The 26,611-nt window shown below is 44.0% G+C and overlaps 1 protein-coding gene across 2 annotated transcripts in view; it reads left to right on the top strand.

The window, feature by feature from the left end:
• ical1 (islet cell autoantigen 1-like) overlaps window positions 1-26,611 on the top strand; it is a 137,663-nt gene that overhangs the window by 103,828 nt on the left and 7,224 nt on the right. For both annotated transcript variants that reach the window (XM_063051553.1, XM_063051552.1), the window contains exon 11: window positions 11,586-11,684. In XM_063051553.1, the coding sequence (XP_062907623.1) occupies window positions 11,586-11,684 (99 nt within the window). The remainder of the gene's footprint in view (window positions 1-11,585; window positions 11,685-26,611) is intronic.

Raw genomic sequence — 26,611 nt, forward strand, 5'->3', positions numbered from 1 at the left:
AATACAAGGACATCCCATTAGAACAGAGATGAGGAATTTCTTTAGCCAGAGGATGATGAATGTGTGGAATTCATTACCCTTTAACCATGCTGAAAATTATTTAAACTACCTACTCCTAATGACCTGCAACGGGACCTTCCATCCCCCTTACTATCCATGTACGTATCCAAACTTATTTTAAATGTTGAAATCGAGCTCCCATGCACCACTTGTGCTGGCAGCTCATTCCACGCTCTCACAAACCTTTGAGTGAAGAAGTTTCCTGTCATGTTCCCCTTAAGCGTCTCATCTTTCACCTTTAAGCCATGACCTCTGGTTATAGTCCCACCCAACCTCAGTGGAAAAAGCCTATCTACGCCCCTCATAATTTTGTATCTCTATCAAATCTTCTCTCGATCTTCTATGTTCTAAAGAATACAGTCCTAATCTTTTCAATCTTTCCTTATAACACAGGCCCTCCAGACCCACAACGTCCTTGTAGATTTTCTCCGCACACTTTCAACCTTGTTTACATCTTTCCTGTAGGTAGGTGACCAAAACTGCACACAATACTCCAAATTAGGCCTCACCAGCGTCTTATACAACTTCATCTTAATTTCGGATCTTCTGTACTCGATGAAAGCCAATGTGTCAAAAGCTTTCTTTATGCCCTATCCACCTGTGATGCCACTTTCAATGAATTAGAGACCTCTATTCCCAGATCCCTTTGTTCTGCCAGTCTTCTCAGTGCCCTACTGTACACTGTGTAAGACCTACCCTGGTTGGTCCAATTAAAGTGTAAAACCTCACACTGGTTTGCATTGAATTCCATCTGCCATTTGCAGTCTATTTTTCCAGCTGATGCAGATCCCTTTGCAAGACATGAAAGCATTCCTCACTGTCCAATACACCCCCAACCTTGGTGTCATCCACAGATTTGCTGATCCAGTTTACCACATTCTCATATAGGTGACAAAACAATAAAGGACCCAGCACCGATCCCTGCAGCACACCACAAGGCACAGGCCTCCAGTCAGAGAGGCAACGCTCTACGACCACTCTCTGGCTTCTCCCGCAAAGCCACTGTGTAATCCAATTTACCTCCTCCTCCTGAATGCCAAGTGACTGAACCTTCTTGACCAGCCTCCAGTGTGGGACCTTGGCAAATGCCTTGCTGAAATCCATGTGGACAATATCCACTGCCTTGCCTTCTTCCACTTTCCTGGTAAAGTCCTCGAAAAACTCTGTAAGATTGGTTAGACATTACCTATCATGCACAAAGCCACGCTATCCTTAATCAATTCATGTCTATCCAAATACCCATATATCCGATCCCTTAAAATACATTCCAATGACTTTCCCACAACTGATGTCAGACTCACTGGCTTATAATTTCCTGGTTTCTGTCTGGAGCCTTTTTTAAACGGTGGAACATTGGTTATCCTCCAATCCTCTGGTACCTCTCCTTTTGCTAAGGATGTTTAAATATCTCTGCTAGGGCCCCAGCAATTAATGTTCTTGCCTCCTGTGGGGTCTGAGGGAACATCTTGTCAGGCACTGGGGATTGATTTGCCTCGGTAGCAAACAACTCCTCTGTAATCTGTACAGAGTCCAATGAAGTTGATGACACTTTGACTGACTTCTATAGATTCTTTATCTCTCTCCTGAGTAAATACAAATGCAAAGAATGCACTTAAGATCTTCCCCCATCTGTTTTGGCTCCACCTGTGGATTACCATTCTGGTCTTCCAGAGGACCAATTCTGTCCCTAGCCGTCCTTTGGCTGTTAATATACTTCATTTTGTCTGCTGGGGCAACCTCATGCCTTCTTTCAGCCTTCCTGATTTCTTTCTTAAGTGTTCTTTTGCATTTCTTATACTCCATAAGCACCTGATTTGTTCCCTCTTGCCTATACCTGCTATGCACCTCATTTTTTCTCTTAACCAGGGCCTCAATATCTTTTGAAAGCCGAGTTTCCCTCCACTTGTTATATCTAACTTCTTTTCTGACAGGCACATACAAGCTTTGTACTCTCAGTCCTTCTGGTGAAGGTGCTCGTACAGCTGTGAGGGAGTTCCAGAATTTAGACCCGGCAGTGATAAAGGAAATCAGGGTGGAATGTGACTTGTAGGAGAATGCCATGTGCCTGTGCCCTTGCTTTGGAGGAATTAATCAAGGGTGTGCTGCAGTATTTGTTTAGAAACAGAAAACCTACAGCACAATACAGGCCCTTCGGCCCACAAAGCTGTGCCAAACATGTCCTTACCTTAGAAATTACCTAGGGTTACCCATAACCCTCTGTTTTTCTGAGCTCCATGTACCTCGCCAGGAGTCTCTTAAAAGACCCTATCGTATCCGCCTCTACCACTGTTGCTGACAGCCCATTCCACGCACTCACCGCTCTCTGTGTAAAAAAAAAACTTACCCCGACATTTCCTCTATACCTACTTCCAAGCACCTTAAAACTGTGCCCTCTCGTGCTAGCCATTTCAGCCCTGGGAAAAAGCCTCTTGACTATCCACACAATCAATGCCTCTCATTATCTTGTACACCTCTATCAGGTCACCTCTCATCCTCCGTCTCTCCAAGGAGAAAAGGCCGAGTTCACTCAACCTATCCTCATAAGGCATGAACCCAATCCAGGCAACATCCTTGTAAATCTCCTCTGCACCCTCTCTATGGTTTCCACATCCTTCCTGTAGTGAGGTGACCAGAACTGAGCATAATACTCCAAGTGGGGTCTGACCAGGATCCTATATAGCTGCAACATTACCTCTCGGCTCCTAAACTCAGTCCCACGATTGATGAAGGTCAATGCACCGTATGCTTTCTTAACTACAGAGTCAACCTGCGCAGCAGCTTTGAGTGTCCTATGGACTCGGACCCCAAGATCCCTCTGATCCTTCACATTGCCAAGAGTCTTACCATTAATACTATATTCTGCCATTATATTTGACCTACCAAAATGAACCACCTCACACTTATCTGGGTTGCACTCCATTTGCTCCATCCAGTTTGATTTACTGTAAATGAACAAAATCAATGCAGACACTTAGTGCAGATAATGGACTGCCTTCATTGCCTTCTTCATGAAGTAGTGTCATAATCCAGCAGTAAATTCCCTGGCATCCTGTGTAAATCACTGACTCAAGTTCAGATGTGTCATCTTCATCACTTTACTCGCCTTATTTCCTTCTTTGGTGTTTTGATACAATGCTTTTGACGATTGAATCAGCATCCATCGACCGAAATGGAGAACATAACAGAAGCACACACAACTGGCGCTGTTTTAAAACCTGTTCATTCCAAGTACGGTGTAGTGTCTTATGGCCACACAAGTGCACTCAACTGACACTAGTCAGAAACTGTTTGACAACGTTCTCATGCTCCAAGTAAGCAACATAGTGTCCAAATAAATGAAGAGAATCCCATCAGTTTTCTGGAGTAGCTTTTGTTCTTTGAGTTGTCCCAAACAAGTGGCTCCCCCAGTTAACCAAAGGGCAAATAAACTGGAATCCACTGTATTTCTTATTATAACTTATAGTTTTTTAAGTATTGCACTGTACTCCTGCTGCAAAAGAACAAACTGACGACATATGTCAGTGATATGAAAGCTGATTCTGATTATTGAATTAGCTGAAGACTGGATTCTGTAATAGTGCGGATAGCAGGAGGGAGCTGAGGTAGACCATCCTCTCAGCTCCATGGCTGAAGCTGGTTGTAACCGTGCTAACATTGCCTTAAGTACTCACACTGGCCCTGACATCACTGAGGATGGGAATGTTTTTGGAGGACGCTTCCTCCTATTAGCTGTTTACTTGTCCACCAACTTTAGCAATTAAGACTGCGAGACCTTGAGATAGTGGAGGTGCCCATTCTTGCTGTTGCAGATGGTCCACAACACCTCATTCCCTTCATTAAAACAAATGTCTTTGCTAACTTTGTGCAGAGAACAGATTCCCTAGCCAGCTCTTTTTCACTGGAATTCAGTTGCAGAATATAAAAAGCAAACACTGTCAGGAAGTTTGGAAGTTCTTTGTGCACAAACGTTTGTGTGAGTTCCAAGCTTGCCAGCACATGGGGAAATAATTTACAAATGACGATGTACATCATTTACTATATTCTTTTGCCTTGTACTTCATTTCACATTGTCTAATATGTTGGTTAAAAGTTGCACAGTTTGCTGTCCAAGAGAATTCTGTACTATCATTGGGTGATGAACCAGTCAGATATTGTAGCTGCTGTATGCAGGCTTCATTTGAGCTGATATTAGGGAGGGAGTGGACAGTCTTGTGGGATTCTCTAAGCTCAGCTGTTGTTTTCCTGCAGCCTGCAAAAATCCAGGCCAATATAATTCCATTTTGTTCTCAAGTAAGAGTTCCAAATAGAAGCACAAAGCCAAAAGAACTAGTGAGAAACTATATTATACACACAAGAGATTCTGCACATGCTGGAAATCTAGAGTAACACACACAAAATGCTGGAGGAATTCAGTAGGTGAGGCAGCCTCTATGGAGAGGAAAATGGACCCTTCATCAGGACTGGAAAGGAAGGGGGAGAAAGCCAGAATAAGAAGGTGGGAGGAGGGAAAGGAATATAAGCTAGAAGGTGAAAGGTGAATGTTCAATGCAATACATAATGTAGAAGAAGAAAAAAATAATAAGTAAATCAATTATAGTATACGCATATTAGATTAAAAATCATGCAAAAAACAGAAATAATATATATTTTAAAAGTGAGGTAGTGTTCATGGTTTCAATGTCCATTTAGGATTTTCAGATGGCAGAGGGAAGAAGCTGTTCCTGAATCGCTGAGTGTGTGCCTTCAGGCCTCTGTACCTCCTATTTGATGGTAACTGAGAAATCACTGAAGAATCTGATGGGAGACGACACTGAACCATAAGAGAAAGGGAAGGGATCCCAGAAGGAGGTGATAGGCAGGAGTGAAAAAGAAGGGAGAGAGAGGAGCCGGAATAGGGAATGGAGGAAGAGAGAAGGGGCAGAGGGGGGAACTATCAGAGAGGATAGGCAGGAACATTAGTGCTGGCTCTCATGCATCACACTACATTTACAGCACACAACTCATGCCTTTGTCCCAACAAGGTCACTGACTGCTAATTCTGCATCAGTAACATTCCATGTCACCCATCATCCTTTTTATTTGAAGAGTTTTATAGGGAGTGTTTGATGTCTCTGAGCCTATGCTCGATGTAGTTAAGAAGAATGAGAGGGGGATCTCATTGAAACCTACTGGATACCATAAGGGCTGGACAGAATAGACATGGAGAGGATGTCTACCACCACTCTGCTCCGTCTAGCAGAATTAGTCCTTACTCTTAATAATTTCTCCTTTTGCTCCTCCCATTTCCTCCAAACTAAAGGTGTAGCTATGGGCACCCGTATGGATCCTAGCTATGCCTGCCTTTTTGTTGGGTTTGTGGAACAATCTATGTTCCGTGCCTATTCTGGTATCTGTCCCCCACTTTTCCTTCGCTACATCGACGACTGCATTGGCGCTGCTTCCTGCACGCATGCAGAACTCGTTGACTTTATTAACTTTGCCTCCAACTTTCACCCTGCCCTCAAGTTTACCTGGTCCATTTCCGACACCTCCCTCCCCTTTCTAGATCTTTCTGTCTCTGTCTCTGGAGACAGCTTATCCACTGATGTCTACTATAAGCCTACTGACTCTCACAGCTATCTGGACTATTCCTCTTCTCACCCTGTCTCTTGCAAAAACGCCATCCCCTTCTCGCAATTCCTCCGTCTCCGCCGCATCTGCTCTCAGGATGAGGCTTTTCATTCTAGGACGAGGGAGATGTCTTCATTTTTTAAAGAAAGGGGCTTCCCTTCCTCCACTATCAACTCTGCTCTTAAACGCATCTCCCCCATTTCACGTACATCTGCTCTCACTCCATCCTCCCACCACCCCACTAGGAATAGGGTTCCCCTGGTCCTCACCTACCACCCCACCAGCCTCCGGGTCCAACATATTATTCTCCGTAACTTCCGCCACCTCCAACGGGATCCCACCACTAAGCATATCTTTCCCTCCCCCCCTCTCTCTGCATTCCGCAGGGATCGCTCCCTACACAACTCCCTTGTCCATTCGTCCCCCCCATCCCTCCCCACTGATCTCCCTCCTGGCACTTATCCGTGTAAGCGGAACAAGTGCTACACATGCCCTTACACTTCCTCCCTTACCACCATTCAGGGCCCCAAACAGTCCTTCCAGGTGAGGCATCACTTCACCTGTGAGTCGACTGGGGTGATATACTGCGTCCGGTGCTCCCGATGTGGTCTTTTATATATTGGTGAGACCCGACGCAGACTGGGAGACCGCTTTGCTGAACATCTACGCTCTGTCCGCCAGAGAAAGCAGGATCTCCCAGTGGCCACACATTTTAATTCCACATCCCATTCCCATTCTGACATGTCTATCCACGGCCTCCTCTACTGTAAAGATGAAGCCACACTCAGGTTGGAGGAACAACACCTTATATTCCGTATGGGTAGCCTCCAACCTGATGGCATGAACATTGACTTCTCTAACTTCCGCTAGGCCCCACGTCCCCCTCGTACCCCATCTGTTACTCTTTTTTATGCACACATTCTTTCTCTCACTCTCCTTTTTCTCCCTCTGTCCCTCTGAATATACCTCTTGCCCATCTTCTGGGTCACCCCCCCCCCGTCTTTCTTCCCGGACCTCCTGTCCCATGATCCTCTCGTATCCCCTTCTGCCTATCACCTGTCCAGCTCTCGGCTCCATCCCTCCCCCTCCTGTCTTCTCCTATCATTTTGCATCTCCCCCTCCCCCTCCAGCTTTCAAATCCCTTACTCACTCTTCCTTCAGTTAGTCCTGACGAAGGGTCTCGGCCTGAAACGTCGACTGCGCCTCTTCCTATAGATGCTGCTTGGCCTGCTGCGTTCACCAGCAACTTTGATGTATGTTGCATGGAGAGGATGTTTCCATTAGGGGGGGGGGGGTCTAGGATCTGAGGGTTTAGCCTCAGAATAAAATGACATCCCTTTAATACTGAAATGAAGAATTTCTTCAGCCAGAGAGTCTATGGAATTCATTGTCATAGAGGACTGGAGGCCAAGATATTTGGTGTGTTTAAAGCAGAGATTGAGAGGTTCTTGACTGGTGAAATGGTTAAAGCTTATGGGGAGTAAATGGGAGAAAGGTGGTTGCGAAAAATGGAATCAGCCATGATTGAATGGCAGAACAGACTTGATGGGCCAAATGGCCTAATTCTGCTCCTGTTGTGGATTTATCCTTACTTTAAAACTGTTTATTACTACTACATATTAAGGTAGGTGTTTCTACATTCTCACCTTTGAGTAAAGAATTCATTAAGGCAAAAAGAAGCTTTGTTCACCCAAACCTCTCCGGAGGTACAATCTTCCCTCATTGTATCCAGTGAAGGGTCTTGATGGATCTCTGTCAGAACATTGTCTCTTCATTCCTCTCTGTAGATGCTGCCTGACTTGGTGAGTTTCTACAGTGTGTTACTCTGGATTTTCAGCATCTGCAGAATCTCTTGTGTTTACTCATTGCATCCAATTTTCATTTAGTGTTTAGACCAGCAGTGGATACAGGGGTCCACTGTGTTTAACTGCAGTACTTACTGTAATTTAAGCCCTGCTAAATGACCAGTCCAGTGGCTAGTGGATGCTGGAACAGCAGTAGTGGCTGCAGAAGTTACTTACCATGATAACTACCCCTGCTTCCCCAGTTTGCTGAACATTAAGAAACATAGTATTTCATTGCTATTTCATACAGCAAGGCTGATTTTGATCTGTTGATGAAACTTGCACTTGCCCACACCAAAAGGTTTGAAGGATGAAACTAGCAGTGGGTAAATATTCTTCCCTTAAGCACAAGAGATTCTGCAGATGCTAGAAATCCAGAGCAACAATGCTGGAGGATCTGAGTGGGTCAAGCCACATCTGTGGAGAGGAATAAACAGCCAGTGTTACAGGCTGAGATCCTTCATTCATCCTGTGGTGCAGTCTGTGGATTTGGGCGTGACTTTGGCGATTATCATCTCTTCCTCGCTGACAATCAGCACAGGTGCACCTCAAGAATATGTGCTTAGCCCACTGCTCTACTCTCTCTACATTCATGACTGTATGGCCAAGCACAGATCAAACACCATCTCTAAATTCACAAATGACACTACTGTTGTTGGCAGAATCTCAGATGGCAATTAGGAAGCATACAGTAGTGAGATAGATCGGCCAGTTGAGTTGTATTGCAACAACTACTTGCAATCAATGCTGCAAGACCAAGGAATTGATTGTGAGCTTCAGGGAGAGGAGGTCGGGAGACACATGCCAGTCTTCATCAAGCGGTCAACAGTGAAAAGGTTCCCTGGGCCCAGGGGAGATTTTTTATGTTACCAAAGACCTTAGCAGATTTTTATAGATGTAGAATGGAAAGCATTTTGACTGGCTTATCACTCCCTTTTATGGAGCCTCCAATACACAGAATTGTAATAGGCTTCAGAGAGTTGTAGACTCAGAGTGTCTTTCCTGGGCCCAACATGTTGATGTAATCACAAAGAAGTCTGAGCTGATTGGTATGGCACCAAAGACATTAGCAAATTTCTGCAGATGTCTCCTATTGTTTTGTACACCTCTGTCAAGTCACCTCTCATCCTTCCTTGCTCCAAAGGGAAATGCCGCAGCTCACTCAACCTATAAGATGTGCTCTACACTCCAGGCAGCATCCTGGTAAATCTCCTCGGCATGCTCTCTAAAGCTTCTACACCTTTCCTATAATGAAGCAACCAGAACTTAACACACAATTCCAGGTGCGGTCTAACCAGGGTTTTGTAGAGCTGCAACATTACCTCATGGCTCTTGAACTCAATTCCCTTGACTAATGAGGGTCAACACGCCACATGCTTTCTTAACAACTATTAACTTGTGCAGGAACTTTGAATGATCTATGGACGTGGACCCCAAGGTCCCTCTGTTCCCCCACATTACCAGAATCCTGCCATTAACCCTGTATTCTGCCTTCAAATTTAACCTTCTAAAATGAATCACTTCACATTTTTCCGGATTAAACTCCATCTGCCACTTGTTAGTCCTTTTGCATCCTATTAATGTCCCTTTGCAACCTACAACAACCCTTCACACTATTCACAACTCCACTAACCTTTGTGTCGTCCGCAAACTTATTACCTCATCCTTCCACTTCCTCATCCAAGCCATTTATAAAAATCACAAAGAGTAGGGATCCCAGAATAGATCCCTGTGGAACACCACTCGTCACCGATCTCCAGGCAGAGTACGCTCCATCTACAACCACCCTCTGCCTTTTGTGGGCAAGCCAATTCTGTAAATACAGAAAAAATGATTTTCCCTGAATCCCATGCCTTCTGACTTTCTGAATGAGCTTACCTTGGGGAATCTTATCAAATGGCTTACTAAAATCAATATACACCACATCTACTGCTTTACCTTCATCAATTTGCTTTGTCACATCCTCAAAGAATTCAGTCAGGCTCCTGAGGCATGACCTGCCCCTCACAAAGGCTCTTTGACTATCCTTAATAAGACTATGCTTCTCCAAATGCTTGTAAATTATGTCTCTAGGAATCTTCTCTAATAATTTTCCCACCACTGAAGTATAACTGACTGGTCTATAATTACTAGGATTATCCCTACTCTCTATCGTAAGCAAAGGGGATAACGTTTGCCACTGTCCAATCATTTGGAATGAGTCCTATGGCCAGTGATTATGCAAAGATACCAAAGGTGCAGCAATCTCTTTCCTTGCTTCCCATAATAACTTGTGGTATATCCTATTCAGTCCCGGGTACTCATCTTTCCCAATGTTTCTCAACGATTCCAGCACATTCTCTTTGTTAATATTGACATGTTCAGCCTGTTTTACACTGTCCTCACAAATGTCAAGGTCTCTTTCACTTGGTGAATACTGAAGCAAAATATTGATTCAGGACCTACCCTACCTCCTCTGACTCCAGGCACATATTCCTCTACCATCACTGATTGGTCCTACCCTCACTCTCGCCATCCTGCTGTTCTTCACAAATGTATAGAATGCCTTGATATTTTCCTTAATCCTATTCACCAAGGTCTTCTCAAGCTCTCTACCCTTTCTAGCTCTCCTATCCGTTCCTTCCTGGCTTCCATGTACATATCCAGAGCCCTGTCAGACTTTTGCTTCCCTAAACCTTAAGTAAGCTTCTTTCTTCCTCTTGACTAGATATTTCACTATACTAGATTTAGACCACTTAGAAGAGTGGGTTGAAAGATGGCAGATGGAGTTTAATGCTGATAAATGTGAGGTGCTACACTTTGGTAGGACTAATCAAAATAGGACATACATGGTAAATGGTAGGACATTGAAGAATGCAGTAGAACAGAGGGATCTAGGAATAATGGTGCATAGTTCTCTGAAGGTGGAATCTCATGTGGATAGGGTGGTGAAGAAAGCTTTTGGTATGCTGGCCTTTATAAATCAGAGCATTGAGTATAGAAGTTGGGATGTAATGTTGAAATTGTATAAGGCAATGGTAAGGCCAAATTTGGAGTATTGTGTACAGTTCTGGTCACCGAATTGTAGGAAAGATGTCAATAAAATTGAGAGAGTACAGAGGAGATTTACTAGAATGTTGCCTGGATTTCATCTCCTAAGTTACAGAGAAAGGTTGAACAAGTTGGGTCTTTATTCTTTGGAGCATAGAAGGTTGAGGGGGGACTTGATAGAGGTATTTAAAAATATGAAGGGGATAGATAGAGTTGACATGGATAGGCTTTTTCCATTGAGAGTGGGAGAGATTCAAACAAGAGGGCATGAGTTGAGAGTTAAAGGGCAAAAGTTTAGGGGTAACATGATAGGGAACTTCTTTTCTCAAAGAGTGGTAGCCGTGTGGAACGAGCTTCCAGTAGAAGTGGTTGAGGCAGGTTCAATGTTGTCCATTAAAGTTAAATTGGATATCTATCTATCTATCTATATATATAACCAAAACCTCCAGCAAGTGCTCCCTAAACAACTTTTACATTTCTGTTTTGCTTTTCCCTGAGTACATCCATTCCCAATTTACATTCCCTAGTTCCTGCATAATGGCATCATAATTCCACCTCCCCCAGCTAAATACTTCCTCACACTGTCAGCTCCTATCTCCAAGGCCACGGTAAAGGTCAGGGAGCTGTGGTCACTGTCTCCAAAATGCTCACCTTTCAAGAGGTCTGATACCTGATCTGGTATATTGTCTTGCACCAGATCCAGTATGGCCTCTCCTCTAGATATTGTGCTAGGGATCCTTCCTGAACACACCCAACAAATTCTGCCCCATCTAAACCTTCGGCACTAAGGAGGCGCCAATATATATTTAGGATTGACTGCTATCTTTAAGGCAGGTTGTTGGGAGTGGTACTGAGCTGCCCTGCTTCATTCCAGTACGGGGGAGATGGTATGATTGAGAGTTGCCTTGATTAATATGCTCTTTGTAGATGGAATTTGAATGAAGTGCCATGGATCATTTACTGGCTTTGCTGTGGAAAGGAGAACATAATGTTTGGTTTTTATCTTCATTTCTTGTAACGTTGTGCTACTCCACCTGACAGGGAAGCAGACTGAAGCACCAGTGAGCACTGCCAGTCAGGATCTCACACAGCTACATGCACTGGAACCTGTTGGCGACAAAAAGGATTTCTATGGGACAGGTACGGCCAAATGCATGCTCACACTCTCCACTTAGTGCTGGCGAAATGTGTTACTCAGGAAGGAAGACATTAAAGTACTTCATAGAAGGATTATCAATCATTCTCTGAGGATCCTCACCTTTCATCTTGGAGAGGTTTGTAAGTTCCTGATAGCGATGCTAACTGGAGTTTAGCTCCTGGTAGGGTCCTCCATGACAGTAAGGTCAAGGGTGAGGTTCCAGACAAGAAGCAAACCAATCAAACCTCAGTGCTGGAGCTGATGGAAGTTGATGACACGTCATGATGACAGTGAAGATAGAGGAAGGCTGCAGCAGTGAAGGGTCCCTAGTTGTCTTGCACTCCATGCCATTGGACCTTGAATCCGATCTGTCAAGGACTGGGCAGCGGCTGCCTATATATCAACCTCCAATGTTAAACAAAGTCACTTACAGGTATTCTTCATTAAGGAAATAACCCCTTAGGAGAACATCATACTCAACTCGAGTGATCACTCTCTATTACTATTATTAACAAAATTTGATTTATATTTATATGAAGGAACATTAGGACAAATGAGCAGGGCCGGCTGGTGGCATGACATCAGCGCCGGACCTGGGAGCGGAGGTTCTCGGGTTCGAAACTAGTCGGGTCCGCCCCCGAGTATGCTTTCCATCTGTGCCGGGTTGAGTGTTGAGATCGCAACTCGACCTGGTAAAATAAAAAGGGAAAATACTGCGAAAATGTCTTGTGTGAGGAATGGCACGCCACATAGTCTCTCTCTCTCGCTCCGCGCTTTGTTAAGAGCCATGAAAAATCCATCACAGGCGAACACATGGACACGCAGACACACACGCACAGACTCACACGCACGCAGTCACACACCAAAAAAAAGGACAAATGAGTGAAGTAAGGTTGGTGTACATGGTTTGGGGAGAGATAGCAAGAGTTTCAAAGCTGGGTTATTTTAATAGGTACTTTATGTTATCCTGTATTGTAAAGTTGTTGGAGTCTTGGAATTGTTACACAACAGGATGGACCTTCACTGTTGCGTTCACCAAGTGTTCTGAAAGAGTTGTTTTGTGTTTGAAGGTAAAAACTACTTCTTATCATTTAGACTGGGCTGACATACTCTGCCCTTGAGAGTCACTGTCAGTGGTGTCCAAAAGCTTGTTTACCTGGATCTGTATTCTGGCACTGCTTAAAAAATAGTTCTGATGTTCCATTGAGGTGCATATAGATCTCCTAGAGGATTATATGAATGTTGTGTAAGCAGAAGGGATTAGTTGAGTTAGTTACTAGTTTAATTAGTTTGATGAGTCATCATGGGCCAAAGACCCTGCTCCTCTGCCAGACTGAAATATCAGTTGGTTGTGGATGTTCTCTGCATGGAGTTTAGCAAAGCCTTTGACATGCTCCCTCAGAACAGGCTTGTCTGGAAGGTTAAATTACAAGGGTTCCAGGGGATATTGTGGATTAGGTTCATTATTAGCTCAATGCTGGGAAGCAGGGGGTGATGGTCAAGGGTGGTTTCTCAGACTGGAGGCCTGTGTTTAATAGTTTGCCACAAGGTTTAGTGCTGGGATCTTGTAGTTTATAATTTATATGAATGATTTGGATGTACAAGGCATGGTTTGTGAGTATGCAGATGATACTAAAAAGGTGGTGTTTTAGACAGTTGAAGGTGATGACAAATTAAAGTGGAATGTTAATCGTAGAGCAAGAGTAATACAACATGGAAACAGGTCTTTCGGCCCAGCTAGTCCATACTGACAGCAGCATCCTCGCTGCTGGTCCCACTTGCCTGCGTTCAGTCCATAACCTTCCCTCCCCTCCCCTCCATGCCTCTTAAGTTTTCTATTTGTACCTGCCTCTCTTACCTCCCCTGGTAGCTTATTTCATGTACTCCGTAAGGAAGTCTGAGAATCACGGAGCACCTAAGCACACAGGAGGGCCCTTCAGCCCATCTGGCCTGTGCTAGACTGTTTACCTCACAGGCCTCTCCCTTCGTCTTTTATCTTTGCTCCCTGCTTTTGGACTCCCTAAACCTGGGATAGAGACTATGACTGTCCACCTTATCATGTTTTATAAACTATTAAGTCCCAACTCACTTGATTGTGCTCAAAGGAATAAAGACCTGGCCTGGTCAACGTCTCCCTGTAACCTAGGCCCTTCAGCTCTGGCAGCATACTCTTCTGCACTTTCTCCAGCATGACAATGTCTTTCCTATAACAGGGTGACCAGAACTGCACACAGTTCTCCAAGTGTGGTCTCATCAATGACATCAAACACAATCTTCCTAAACCAATAACACACAAACAGTTATACTACTTCTTGTCAATACTGAGTACACCATTTAAACGATCACAGTCCAAGTTCAAAAAATTATGTGAACTTCTGGGGTAATGCCTTCTACAAAAGCCATTTGGAGTCAGGGGTTCCAATCAGTGAGTTGGGATTGAAGATGTGGATTGTAGAGGTCCCCTGCCCTATAAAAATGACACAGAAAGTCAGGTTACTGACAGAGCCCGCTCTTCTCGAGAAAGATCTGTTTATGTGCACCGTGTCGATCAAACAACTGTCAGAGGGCCTTAGCAGAAGAATTGTAGAGATACTTGAAGCTATAAAAGGCTACAAAAGCATTTCTAAAGACCTGAGTGTTCATTAGTCAATAGTAAGAGAAAATGTCACCAAATAGAGGAAATTCAGTACTATTGCTACTCTCCCTAGGCATGGGTGTCCTGCAGAGATCACACCAAGAGCACAATGTGCAGTGCTGAAGGAGTAGAAAAAATAACCCAAGGGTAATAGCAAAAGACCTGCAGAAATCTCTAGAGCTTGCTGCAGTCTCTGTTCATGTGTGCATGAAAGACAGTGAACAAGAATGGTGTTCATGGAAGGACACCATGGGGGAAACCTCTGCTCTCCAGGATTGTGCTTGTCTATTATTGTGACTTAGATGAAGATCAGACCACATTTTATGAGTAATCTGGGTCATTGCAAAGAGTTCACAAACTTTTTCTTGTAACAGTACATACTGCAACATAATGTCCTTACTGCTAAATTTAATGCCCTGACTGATGATGGCCAGCATGCTAAATGCCTTCTTCATCACCCTGTCTACCTGCTTAGCTGAGTGACTTTTACTCCCAGGTCCTACTGTTCTCTTGTCAGTGCCCTGCTATTCACTGTATAGGTCCTATCCTTGTTTGACTGCCCAAAATTCATCGTCTCACGCTTACCATTTGCCATTCCTCAGTCCACCTCTATAACTCATCAAGATCTCTTTACAATTGATTGCAAGCTGCTTCACTATCAACAAGATCCACAAATTTAGTATCATTTGCAAACTTGCTAATTGTGCCATGTACATTCATATCCAAATTATTTACATAAATATTGAATAACAGAGGTCCCAATTTTGACACCTGGGCCTCCATTTGGAGAATCAACCCTCACCATCACCTCTCCAATCTATCACCAAGCCAACACTGAAACCACCTCGCTAGCTCCCCAGGATCCCATGTGACCTAACTTTCAAGTCAGCTTGCCAAGCGGGACCTTGTCAAAGGCTTTACTGACATCCATGTAGACAATATCCACTACCCTACCTTCATCTATCCCCTTAGTTACCTCTTTTAAAAAAATCTCCAAAAGATTAATCAGACATACCCTCTGACACACAAAACCACGCTGACAATTCCTGATTGGCCTCAACTATCCAAGTGATTTTATATCTTGTTCCTCAGAAGCCCCTCCGGTAACTTCCCTAAAACTCAAATCAAGCTGACTGGCCTGTCCTTGCTACCCTTCTTGAACGAGAGAACAAGGTTAGCCACCCTGAAGTCTTGTGGAACTTTGCCGCTGACTAATAACAAAGCAAATATCTCTATAAGGGTCTCTCTCGACCCACTGCCCTCCACTGTCTCTGCAGCAGTCCCAACCTCACCATCAAATCTGTAGACAAGTGGGGTGCAGTCTGGTGGACTGACTCTACCTTGCTGAGGCCAGACAGCAACTCTCAGACCTCCTCTTGCACAGGAGCCCATGAAGGAACATCAGGCCATTGTCTCCCACACATCACCTACCTCATCAACTCTGGAGAACTCCCATCCACTACCACCGACTTCATAATTCCTGCACCCGACACTGTTTTGATCTACCCAAGATTTACAAACTTAACTGGTCAGGTAGGCCCGTTATTTCTGCCTGCTCCTGCCCCACTGAACTCATGTCCGCATACCTCAACTCTATTTTGTCTCCCTTGATTCAGTCCCTTCCTACCTAATCAGTGACACTTCACATGCTCTCCATCAGTTCAATCACTGTAGGTTTTCTGACCCTGATTACTTATTTTCACTCTGCACTTTCATTCCTCATCACGAAAGTCTTAAAGCTGTTTGCTTCTTTCTGAACAACTGACTCACCACCACCCTCCTCTGTCTGGTGGAATTGGTTCTTACTCTCAACAATTTCTCTTTTTGCTCCTCCCACTTTCTCCAAACGGAAATGTAGCTGTGAGTACTCATGTGGGCTCTAGCCATGCCTGCTTTTGTCAGCTACATGGAATGGCCCATGTTCCAAGCCTACACTAGTACCCAACTCTTTCTCAGCTCTATTGACCACTGCATTTCCAACTCTTTCTCCACCGTATTGACCACTACATTGGTGCTGATTCCTGATCTCAGTGTTGAACGTGTCAATTTCATCAACTTTGACTCCAGCTTCTACCCTCCTTCAAATTTAATTGATCCATCTTTGACGTCTCCCTTTTTCCCCTTTTTTCTATCTCTCGCTCCTTAAGACACAAACTATCTACTGACATCTTTTTACAAACCCACTGACTCTCACTGTTCCCTTGACTATACCACTTTCAACCCTGTCAGCTGTAAAAATACTATTCCCTTCTTTCAGTTCCTCTGTTATGGTGCTCTTGGAAAGGCTCCTCTATAATGGTGAGACCCGATGCAGATTGGAGACCACTTTGCTGAGTACCTTTGCTCTGTCCATTGCAAAAGGCAGGATCACCACCCATTTCATTTCGACTTCCCATTGCCTAACTGACATGTTGATCCTTGGCTTCCCCTACTGCCAGGATGAGGTCACTCTCAGGTTGGAGGAGCAGCATCTTATATTCCGTCTGGGTAGCCTGCAACCTGATGACCTGACCATTGATTTTTCTAATTGCTGGTAATTTATTCCTTTCCCCATCTCTTATCCTTTCCCCATTCTGGTTCCCTCTTACCTCTTCTCTTTTCCTTCCCCATCTTCAGGAGCTGCCCATCACCTCTCTCTGGTTCCCCTCCTCCTCCTCTTTCCTATTGGATTCCTCTTCCTTTGGACTTTTACCTGTTTCACCTATCACCTCCCAGTTTCTTACTTCATCACAGCTCCCCACCCACCCACCTTCTCCCTCACCTGGTCTCACCTTTTACCTACCAACTTGTACATGTCCTCTCTCTCTCCACCTTCTTCTGACTTGTGCCCTCTTCCTTTCCACTCCTGATGAAGGGTCTTGGCCCAAAACATTGACTGTTAATTTCCTCCATAGATGCTGCCTGACCTGCTGAGTTATCCACCAAATTCCTTGTTTGGATAAATAGTGGGGAGTACTCCTGGTTCTCTGACCACCATTTATTTTTGCTCAACCAGCACCAGAATCAGGCCAGCCTACTATTTATGTTATTGCTGTTGGTGGGACTTCGATGTGTTCATGTTGGTCACCATACTTACCTACAAAGTTATTGTAATTCAGCAGTATTTCAGTGACTATAAGGAGCATTGAGACTAAGAAGTGAAAGGGACTCCCTCCATACAAGTTCTGTTGTTTGTAATCCCATTGGCAATCTACTCTTGGGCTGATATGCCTGCCACTCTGCTTCAGATGTTGGAGGTATACTGGGCGAAATCAGAAACTTGACATATTGTGCTTGCTGCATGATATTACAATGTGGTCCCAAAACTAATTGGCAAACTAAAGATTAGGAATTTCAAATCCCATAATGGTAGGTAGCAGCTTTGATTCAGTACATCTAATATCCAGTGGAATATTAACTGAGGACGGATTTGCAAAAACTTGCAGATTCTTTTTAAAAAAAAAAAATTGGATCACAGATTTGATTTAAGAAAAAACTTGTTTCCCAGCCTGTGACTCAAGGCCCATACTATGCAGTTAACTCCTAGCCTGCTAAGTTGTCAGGGCAACTGGAAAATATTATACATATCTATATCCAGAGATCCAAATTTAAGGGCAATACAAGAGCATTATTAGTAATTTTGTAAAGTTAACAGCAGTCTTAATAATGAGTGCCAGGACTCATGTAGTAACATTTACTATGAATTGCAGGGATCTCATTCAGTTTATTAAAAGTTCAGTTGGAAATTCCAAATGTTAGTGGCATTGCTTGAGATTTGGGTTTTTGTTTTTCCTGCAGAGACAATGGACAAGGTTGTTCAACAACTCGGTTATATTTTAGCTTGAGTAATAACTATTGTGTTTCACCAGATTGTGACGAAGCCGAAATTCTGCTATGAAACAGTAGACCTGTTCACCTGGCATCAAGAGTTACTGGAAAAACTGTCTAATGAATGTCAAGGAATGTAGGAGGGAAAGTTGGCAGTTGGATTAGGTACTGGGTTGTTCATATTCATTTTCAAGCTATGTGGGACTGTATAGGGTGCTTCCTGAGTGAATTGCAAACAAGTTCAAGATATCCAAGCACCATTGTACTGTACAACCAGTACCGTTTGGGTGTTGGCCCAGAGCACAATGCCTCACTTCTTTAGCAAGTAATAGGACATCTGTTTGAGAGTCCACTGGATGGCTGATGAAGAACAAAAAAAATCCGGTGTTACAGGGAAACAGGGGGAGCTCTTTACTCTGCATTCGATCCATGTTGTACCTTCCTGGCCAGGGTATCACAGTTACGTACAGTTTTGTACCTAACATGTAGTCCCTGCCCCAAGTACCTTGACAAAAGCCTTCTGAAAACCCAAATAAACAACGTCCACCTGCTCTGGTTCATTTCCACCAGGGCCTCACCCATCTCCAACTCCAAAGGGCCTTCCCCAGTATCATCTCTTGAGATCCCACTGCCTGTATCAAGAACCCCCTCAAACTGAACCCCCTCCCCTGCCCCCCACTATCCCACTCCCTCGCCGAACCCTCCTCACACTATCCCACTCCCTCACCGAACCCTCCTCAGTGAACCCTCCCCACACTACCCTACTCCCTTGCCGAACCCTCCTCAGTGAACCCTCCCCACACTATCCCACTCCCTCACTGAACCCTCCTCACACTATTCCCCTCCCTCGCTGAACCCTCCCAACACTACCCCACTCCCTGCACTGAGACCCTCCCCCCCACTACCCTGGGTTCGGAGAAAGAGGCCTGGAGTCTTGAATGCTGATGAAGAGTCGTGACCAGAACCTTCAACTCGATTTCCATCCATAGATGCTGCCTGACCCACTGAGTTCCTCCACCTCCTTTGTGTGTTCCTCCAAAGGGTAGACCTTGCCTGACCTACCATAGTTTGTCATCGCTTAGCCTCCTTACTAAAGCCTTCCTCATCAAAGCTTCTGCATTTGAGCTTCAATGGAACCCTTCTCAAAATGGTCACTCCAAGATGTTCGAGCAGTGGCTGAAGATTCACCAGGTTAATTCCTGCAAGGGGTTGAATGCGTGAAGAGTCAAACAGATTGGTGTTCAGCAGATTGTGATGATCCTGACAGTGGAGACTGAAAGCTTCTTTCTCCCAGTGGGTTTATCTAGAGAGGCATGGTCCCACAACCGCTGATCTCAGACTGAGGTGACAGGTGATTGCAGAGGACAGTGAATCTCTGGAGCTTTTTATGTAGACTACATAGTCATGGTAAAGGTTGACATAGTTTTAAACTAGAAGGGGCAGTATGGTAATGTAACTGCTGGCTCAATGTTTTACAACATCAGTGATCACCAATTGGGGTTCAGTTGCCACCACCATCTTAACAAGTTTTTATGTTCTTCCTGTGACCATGTTTATTTCCTCCAGGTGCTCCAGTTTCGTCCTACGTTCCAAAGATGTCCAGATTTGTAAGGGTTAGTAAGTTATGGGCATGCTGTGTTGGCACCAGAAGCGTGGCAACACTTGTGGGCTGCCCCTAGTACAGTTCTCAGACTGTATTGGTTGTGAACGCAAAATGGCACATTTCACTCGATGTTTCAGTGGACATCGACAAATAAAGCTAGTATTTAATATTTAAACTACAAAGTGGTTGAAGTTTATGGAGAGAGGGAGAGAGGGAGCAGGGAAGTGGTGTGGATGGGAGGCCATGATCTTATTGACTAGCAGAGTGGGCTCGACGGACAGTGGCTCTCTTAAAGAAGTAGCATCTTATTCGCTGCACTAATGAAGGTGAAGGGATTCCAAGGATATACATGGGGTAGACAGTGCAACCTGATTTTTCAGGGGTGAAGTGAATTAATGGTTCTAATACAGCTTGTGGGAGCTTAAAATCTCTTCTACATAGGGCACATGGTACTTGGTCAGATGTTGACTTTAAATCTGAAATGGATAGATCTTTGTTAACCAAACATGTTGTGGAATGTGCAGCAAAGATATGCAAGTGGAATCAGATTATTCTGCATGCCAGAGGCCTCCTCCAAGTCAGTGTTCCTGGGTCTTTATGTTTTTTTACCTCAGGGAACTGTACCTCATATGTCGCCAGATACAACAAAAAATTTACCTACTCGGTTTCAGCACCAAGCAGCCAAACCCTATAGGCCAGGAACATTTCCAGCCCACAATCTGGCATGAAAAGTCGGTGGAGTCACAGATAACAAAAAACTCATCTATAGATACAGATCAGCATGAAAGGCTTAGCTAGAGGATGACCTCCTCTTGTGGGGGAGTCTAGGACAAGAGAGCATAGCCTCAGAATACAAGGACGGCCCTTTAGTGGAGGAATTTCGTTAAGCCAGAGGGTGGTGAATCTGTGGAATTCATTGTTGCGGACAGCTGTGGAGGCCAAGTTATTGGGTATGTTTAAAGCAGAGGTCAATAGGTTCTTTATTAGTTCATGGATCAAATGTTACAGAGAGAAGAATGGGGTTGAGAGGGATAATAAATCAGCCATGCAGGCATGGCAGAGGGGATTCGATGGGCCAAATGGCCTAAATTTGCTCCTATGTCTAATGGTCTAGCATAAAAGCTTGGAAGGAGAGGTGGCAGGTGGAATTCAAACTAGACAATTGTGAGGTCAGATACTTTGGGATAAAAATCTGGTAGGACTTGTAGTATAAATGTCAGGGGTCATAGAAGTGTTGATGTATAGAGATGCACGTCTGTAGCTCCCTGAAAGTGTAACACAGGTAGATAGGGTAGTGAAAATGGCATCTGGTGTGTTTGCCCTCACAGGCTGAGGCATTGAGTATATGGATTGGGACATTATGCATAGGAGCACACACAGAGTTTTGTGTCCCAGCACAACAATAAGGCTGTGTTAGTAATAGCAAAGGTGCAGAAGAGATTCACCAGGAATTTGCAGATTGGAGTGATGTGGTTATAAGGAGGATTGGATAGGCTTTGTTTGTTCTCACTGAATGTAGGAGGCTGAGGGGTGACATTATGGAGGTTTATAAAGTTACGAAGGATGCATAGCTGGAGATGGGTTACATAGGATACATAAGCTGCAGGTTTGCAACAAGGGGGAGAAATTTAAAGGAGATCTGAGGGCTAAGTTTTTTTCCATAGAGGTAATTGGCAATTAGCTTATTACTGTGAGCTACAGCAGAGATTTTGTTTATGTGCTAGCCAGAGAGATCATTCCATACATAGGTATGTTAAAATGATACAAATGGGGTTTTAAAAAAAGCAGAATGCAAAATATTGTTTCGGTTACAGAGAATCTGCAATGTAGTCAGACATATAAAACATGAAAGTGATGGTTATAAGACTATAAGATACAGCAGCAGGATTAGGCTATTCAGCCCATCAAGTCTGCTCCCTGTGGTTTATTTATTTTCCCTCTCAACTCTATTTTCCTGCCTTCTCCCCATAACCTTCAACACCCTTAGTAATCAGGAATCTATCAACCTTCACTTTAAATATGCCCAGTGATTTGGCCTCTGCAGTCATTTGTGTGAATGAATTCCACAGATTCACCACCTTCTGGCTAAAGAATTTCCTCACGTCTGTTCTTAAGGAACATACTTCTATTCTGAGATTGTTCCCTCTGGTCCTAGACTCTCCCACTATGGAAAATTTCATCTCCCCATTCACTCTGTCTAGACTGTTCACTCTATCTAGCATGTTTCAATGAGATTCCCTCAAGCGAGTAAGGCCCAGAGCCATCAAATACATTTCCTACATTAACCATTTCATTCCTGGGATCATTCTTGTGAACTTCTTCTGGACCCTCTCCAATACTAGCATATCCTTTCTTAGATAAGGGGCCCATACCTCCTTATAATACTCCATGTAGTCTGACCAATGCCGTATAAAGCCTCAGCAATACATCCTTGCTTTTATATTCTAGTCCCCTCGAACTGAATGATAATATTGTAATTGCCTTCCCCATCTAGAGCCAGCTGCCAGATGAATTGATAGAGGCATTGTGGTTGGCGAAGACAAGCTGAGCTGAAAGGGCTGTATGATTCCTGTGATCCCAACTGCAAGGCTGTCTCTTACTGATCAGTCGCCAAGGCTGGAATTGAATGAGGTAGAGATGGATTTGAGTTGTGGTAAACCAACAGAAGTTATATTTCCCCCTCGTTCTTCCTTTTCTCCCTATGTTACTTGCCACATCCTTTGTGTCTGTGCAGGCTTTATTCTTATTTTTTGTGACCTATGGTATAGCTATCAGATCAAAAGTTGCCTTGGGTACGTTTCTTGTTATACCTTCAGAGCATTCAAGCTGTGGTTATGACTTGTGCATCGAGTAACTCAGATCAGATACTCAGTGCCATAGGGATGCGTAAGAGCATTTTGTTAACAGTTTCAAATCCTGTTCAAACCTTTAGCAGATTTAAGCTTGGGGTAGGAGAAATCAACATTCAATAAATATAGTGTTGTTTGTATTACCCAAGCTATTATGTGAATTGAGGGGAGAGCGTCTCCTACCATTTGAAAGGCACTAATTATTTCTGTGTAATTGGACTCTGTAGAGACTGGAAGACTGGTTGCATCTTATGTTCTATCAGTACTCCATTTCCTCCTTTTGCTTTAAGCTGCCATTCAAACCCAGATAGCTTACTGTGCCCAACTTAGAGCTGCCACTTAGTATATAAATGATTTCTAGTTTCAGGCACAATGTTGACTTTCCCCTCTACCTCCTTTCTCCACCACTGAGCATCCACCTCGATCTTAGTCCATATAAAATCAATCAGCACTTTTTTCAACGGGATATGGATCATGATTTCATCTCCATTCAACACCTTCTCAAATTATCAAGAGAGATTACCTTCTGCCTGAACTACCACTCATCCCTCAATCACTAGAAAAGATTTAGGACCATCATTCACAAATAAATTTGATAATAAAAAACTCGAGGGAACCTGTCAGAATGGCTTGAACCACATGTTCTCCTGACAATTTTATCTCAGTTTAAGATAATTTGTGTGACATTTGGGAACTTTGTTTTTGGGTTCCATTGATCTCAGGATGTTGCTAAAGTTTAATTTAATCATATAGCCTTCACTGTAGTAGAACCATGGCAGTTTATTTTCTCCTCTCTGGAGCATCGCGGGCTGAGGGGAGACCTGATTGAAATGTATAGCATTATGAGAGGCATAGATAGACAGCCAAAAGTCTATTTTCCAGGGTGGAAATGTTAAATACTAGAGGGTGAAGGTTCAGGGTGGGGGGGAAATTTAAAGGGTAAGGTGAGAATGGTAGGTGACTAGAACAGGCTGCCCGGGGAGATGGTGGAAGAAATTATTCCTCATATGTGTTCCAAATGGAGGTCCCTCTAGTCTGATGCTGTGCCCTCTGGCCCTAGACTCCCCCCCCCACTAAAGGAAACATCCTCTCCATATTTATTCTATCCAGACCTTTCAATATTTAATTGGTTTCAATGAGATTCTGCCCCCCCCCCATTCTTCTAGCCGTCAGCAAGTAGAGTCCCAGAGCAATCAAATGCTTCTCATATGTTAATCCTTTTATTCCTGGAACCACTCCAATGCCAGAATTGACACTGTGTACGGCAGTCATGTTGTGTACTCCGAATTGGCATTGTAATTTTCTGCTCATCTCTCTACTTCTTTCTGCACTTCTCCTACAAAAAGCTGAAGGTCACATCAGGTATGATCAACTGATTCTTCTGAACATCGGAAAGATGGCTTTCAGTCATAATCTGCCACCTTTCTACCACTGGTGTGGCTCATGGCCAAGTGGTTAGGGCTTTGGACTAGCGATCTGAAGGCTGTGGGTTTGAGCCTCGGCCGGGGCAGCGTGTGTGTCCTTGAGCAAGGTACTTAACCACACACTGCTCCAGTCCACCCAGCTGAGAATGGGTACCGGCAAATGCTGGGGGTTAACCTCACAATAGACTGGCGTCCTATCCGGGGGTGGGGGGAGTCTCGTACTCTCAGTCGCTTCACGCCACGGAAACTGGCATTAGCACCGGCCTGATGGGTCACAAGGCTCGTGACAGACTTTAATTTCTACCACTGGGACCCCTGATCACAAGAACCATGGGAGGTTCATTCACCACACTGGAGGCGAGGAAGAAGAGCCAGCATCTTGGTTAGGTTAAGACGGCACGCAAATCGGCCTCCGCTCCCTGGCATACTCCTGGCCAATGTACAGTCCCTGGACAACAAGCTCTGTGAGCTGACAGTCAGAATCTCCCTCCAACAGGAAACAAAGCACTGCAACATCTTCTGCTTTACCGAAACCTGGTTGTTGGACGAAATACCAGACCAAGCCATCGAACCCATCAGGTTCTCTGTGTTCTGAGCAGACAAGTCTAAAGACCTCTCTGGGTAAAGTAAAGGTGGGGGAGAATATATCATAGTGAACAGTGCTTGGTGTGACACAAGTAGTGCGCACACCCTGAAATCTTCTTGCTCCCCGGATCTGGAGTACCTTATGCTGCTAAGTCGACCTTCCTGGCTACCTAGAGAATTCACGTCTGTTATTATTACAGCTGTGTACATCCCACCACAGGCTGATACCAACTTGGCTCACAATGAACTTTGTGAAACCATCAATATCCATGAACCCACACACCCAGAGGCCGCTTTCATCTTCGCCGGAGACTTTAACCGAACGTCGATGACTAGAGCTTACCCATCAGTTCTGCCACCACATCGAGGTGAGCACACCGGAAGGAAGCATACTCTCCTTCCACAATGCCTACAAAGCACTTCTCTGCCCTCCATTTAGAAAGTCTGATCATTCCCCCATCTTGCTCCTACCACCTATGGGCAGAAATTGAAACAGGAAGTGGCCATAATGAAAACTATCCATGCTGGTCCAACCAATCAGACTCAATGTTACAAAACTGCTTTGATAGTGTCACCTGCGAGGTAACTCGAGCTGAAAACTTCTCCGAATACACGGAGGTAGTCACAAGCTTCATTTGGAAGTGCATTGTTCCTCAAAAATTGGTCCGGGTCTACCCAAACCAGAAGCCTTGGATAAATAGTTCAGTGTGTGTTGCTGTCAGAGCGAGAGATAAAGCCTTCGTCTCCAGAGACCAACAGGAGCTCAACAGTTGCCACTATGATTTATACAGGGCCATCAAGGTGGCAAAACAGCAACACGGACAAAATCCAATCACAACTCTGTGACAAATGATTCCTTCATCCAAATGATGGACATACAACATGAAAAGAAGCAGTCCCAACACCAACCCCTGTGGCATACCGCTAGTCACCAGCAGCCAACGGGAATAGGCCATCTTCATTCCCACTTTGCCTCCTTCCAGTCAGCCAATCTTCTATCCTTTCCAGTACCTTTCTAGAGATCTGTTTATACTTTGATGTGAAAGAGTCTTTTTCTGTTGATCACTGTCAAAAAAGACGAATTAAATCTATTGTGATTCAATGTTGTAAAATGAGGAAACATGAAAACTTCTGGGGGGGTGGGGGATACTTTTTGTAGGCACTGTATATATCACCATATATAGGTCCACAATCCCTTATCCGAAATTCTGAAATCCAAAAAACTCCGAAAACCGAAGTATTTTTCGTGGAGTGTGGAAGCTTGTTTGGTGCGCCAACAGCTGACGTCCCTCAGGTGTGATGTGGCAGCACTAGCAGAGGCCGGCAGACGTCAGTTGTGGCTCAGCGCTCGTACTGGTTACACGTGTATTTGCTGTTCGCTGATATTTTGTGTTCACTGTTGACTTTGTGTTTAATTTCACTGTGAAAATGTCAAAAAGAGCTGCAGATACCCCTATGGGTAACAATAAGAAAAAGAGAAGGAAGCAGCTATCATTATCAATAACGCAGAAAGTGGAAATATTCCAATAAGTCATTCACCATGTGTTTGATTCGGTTCGTTTGAAGCTGTATATTTTTATGTTTTATTGAATGTTTTTGTTGGAAATAAAATGTACTAGAGTATTTATGGTCTATAATTATCCCACTATTTCATTTATCAGTATATGACTCTATAAATAAACTGTAATAGTATTTGTAAAAGAGCGCGGATCGGGAAAACCCGGAAGTTCTCTCTCCAGCAGTCGTTGTTTGGGCATGTACAGACTTTTTTTCTTGTCATTATTCCCTAAACAACACAGTATAACAACTATTTACATAGTATTTACATTGTATTCAGTATTATAAGTAATCTAGAGATGATTTAAAGTATACGGGAGGATGTGCGTAGGTCCGGAGCTCCCCCGGGTCCTAAAGTCCACCTGCACTGAGACAGGTTAATTATCAATATAATTATCAATTTTCTGAAATCCAAAGATCTTCTGAATTCAGAAATGCGACTGGCCCTAAGGATTTTGGATAAGGGATT

This window comes from Mobula hypostoma, chromosome 6, assembly GCF_963921235.1.
Source record: "Mobula hypostoma chromosome 6, sMobHyp1.1, whole genome shotgun sequence".
In the NCBI taxonomy this organism is placed as follows: domain Eukaryota; kingdom Metazoa; phylum Chordata; class Chondrichthyes; order Myliobatiformes; family Myliobatidae; genus Mobula; species Mobula hypostoma.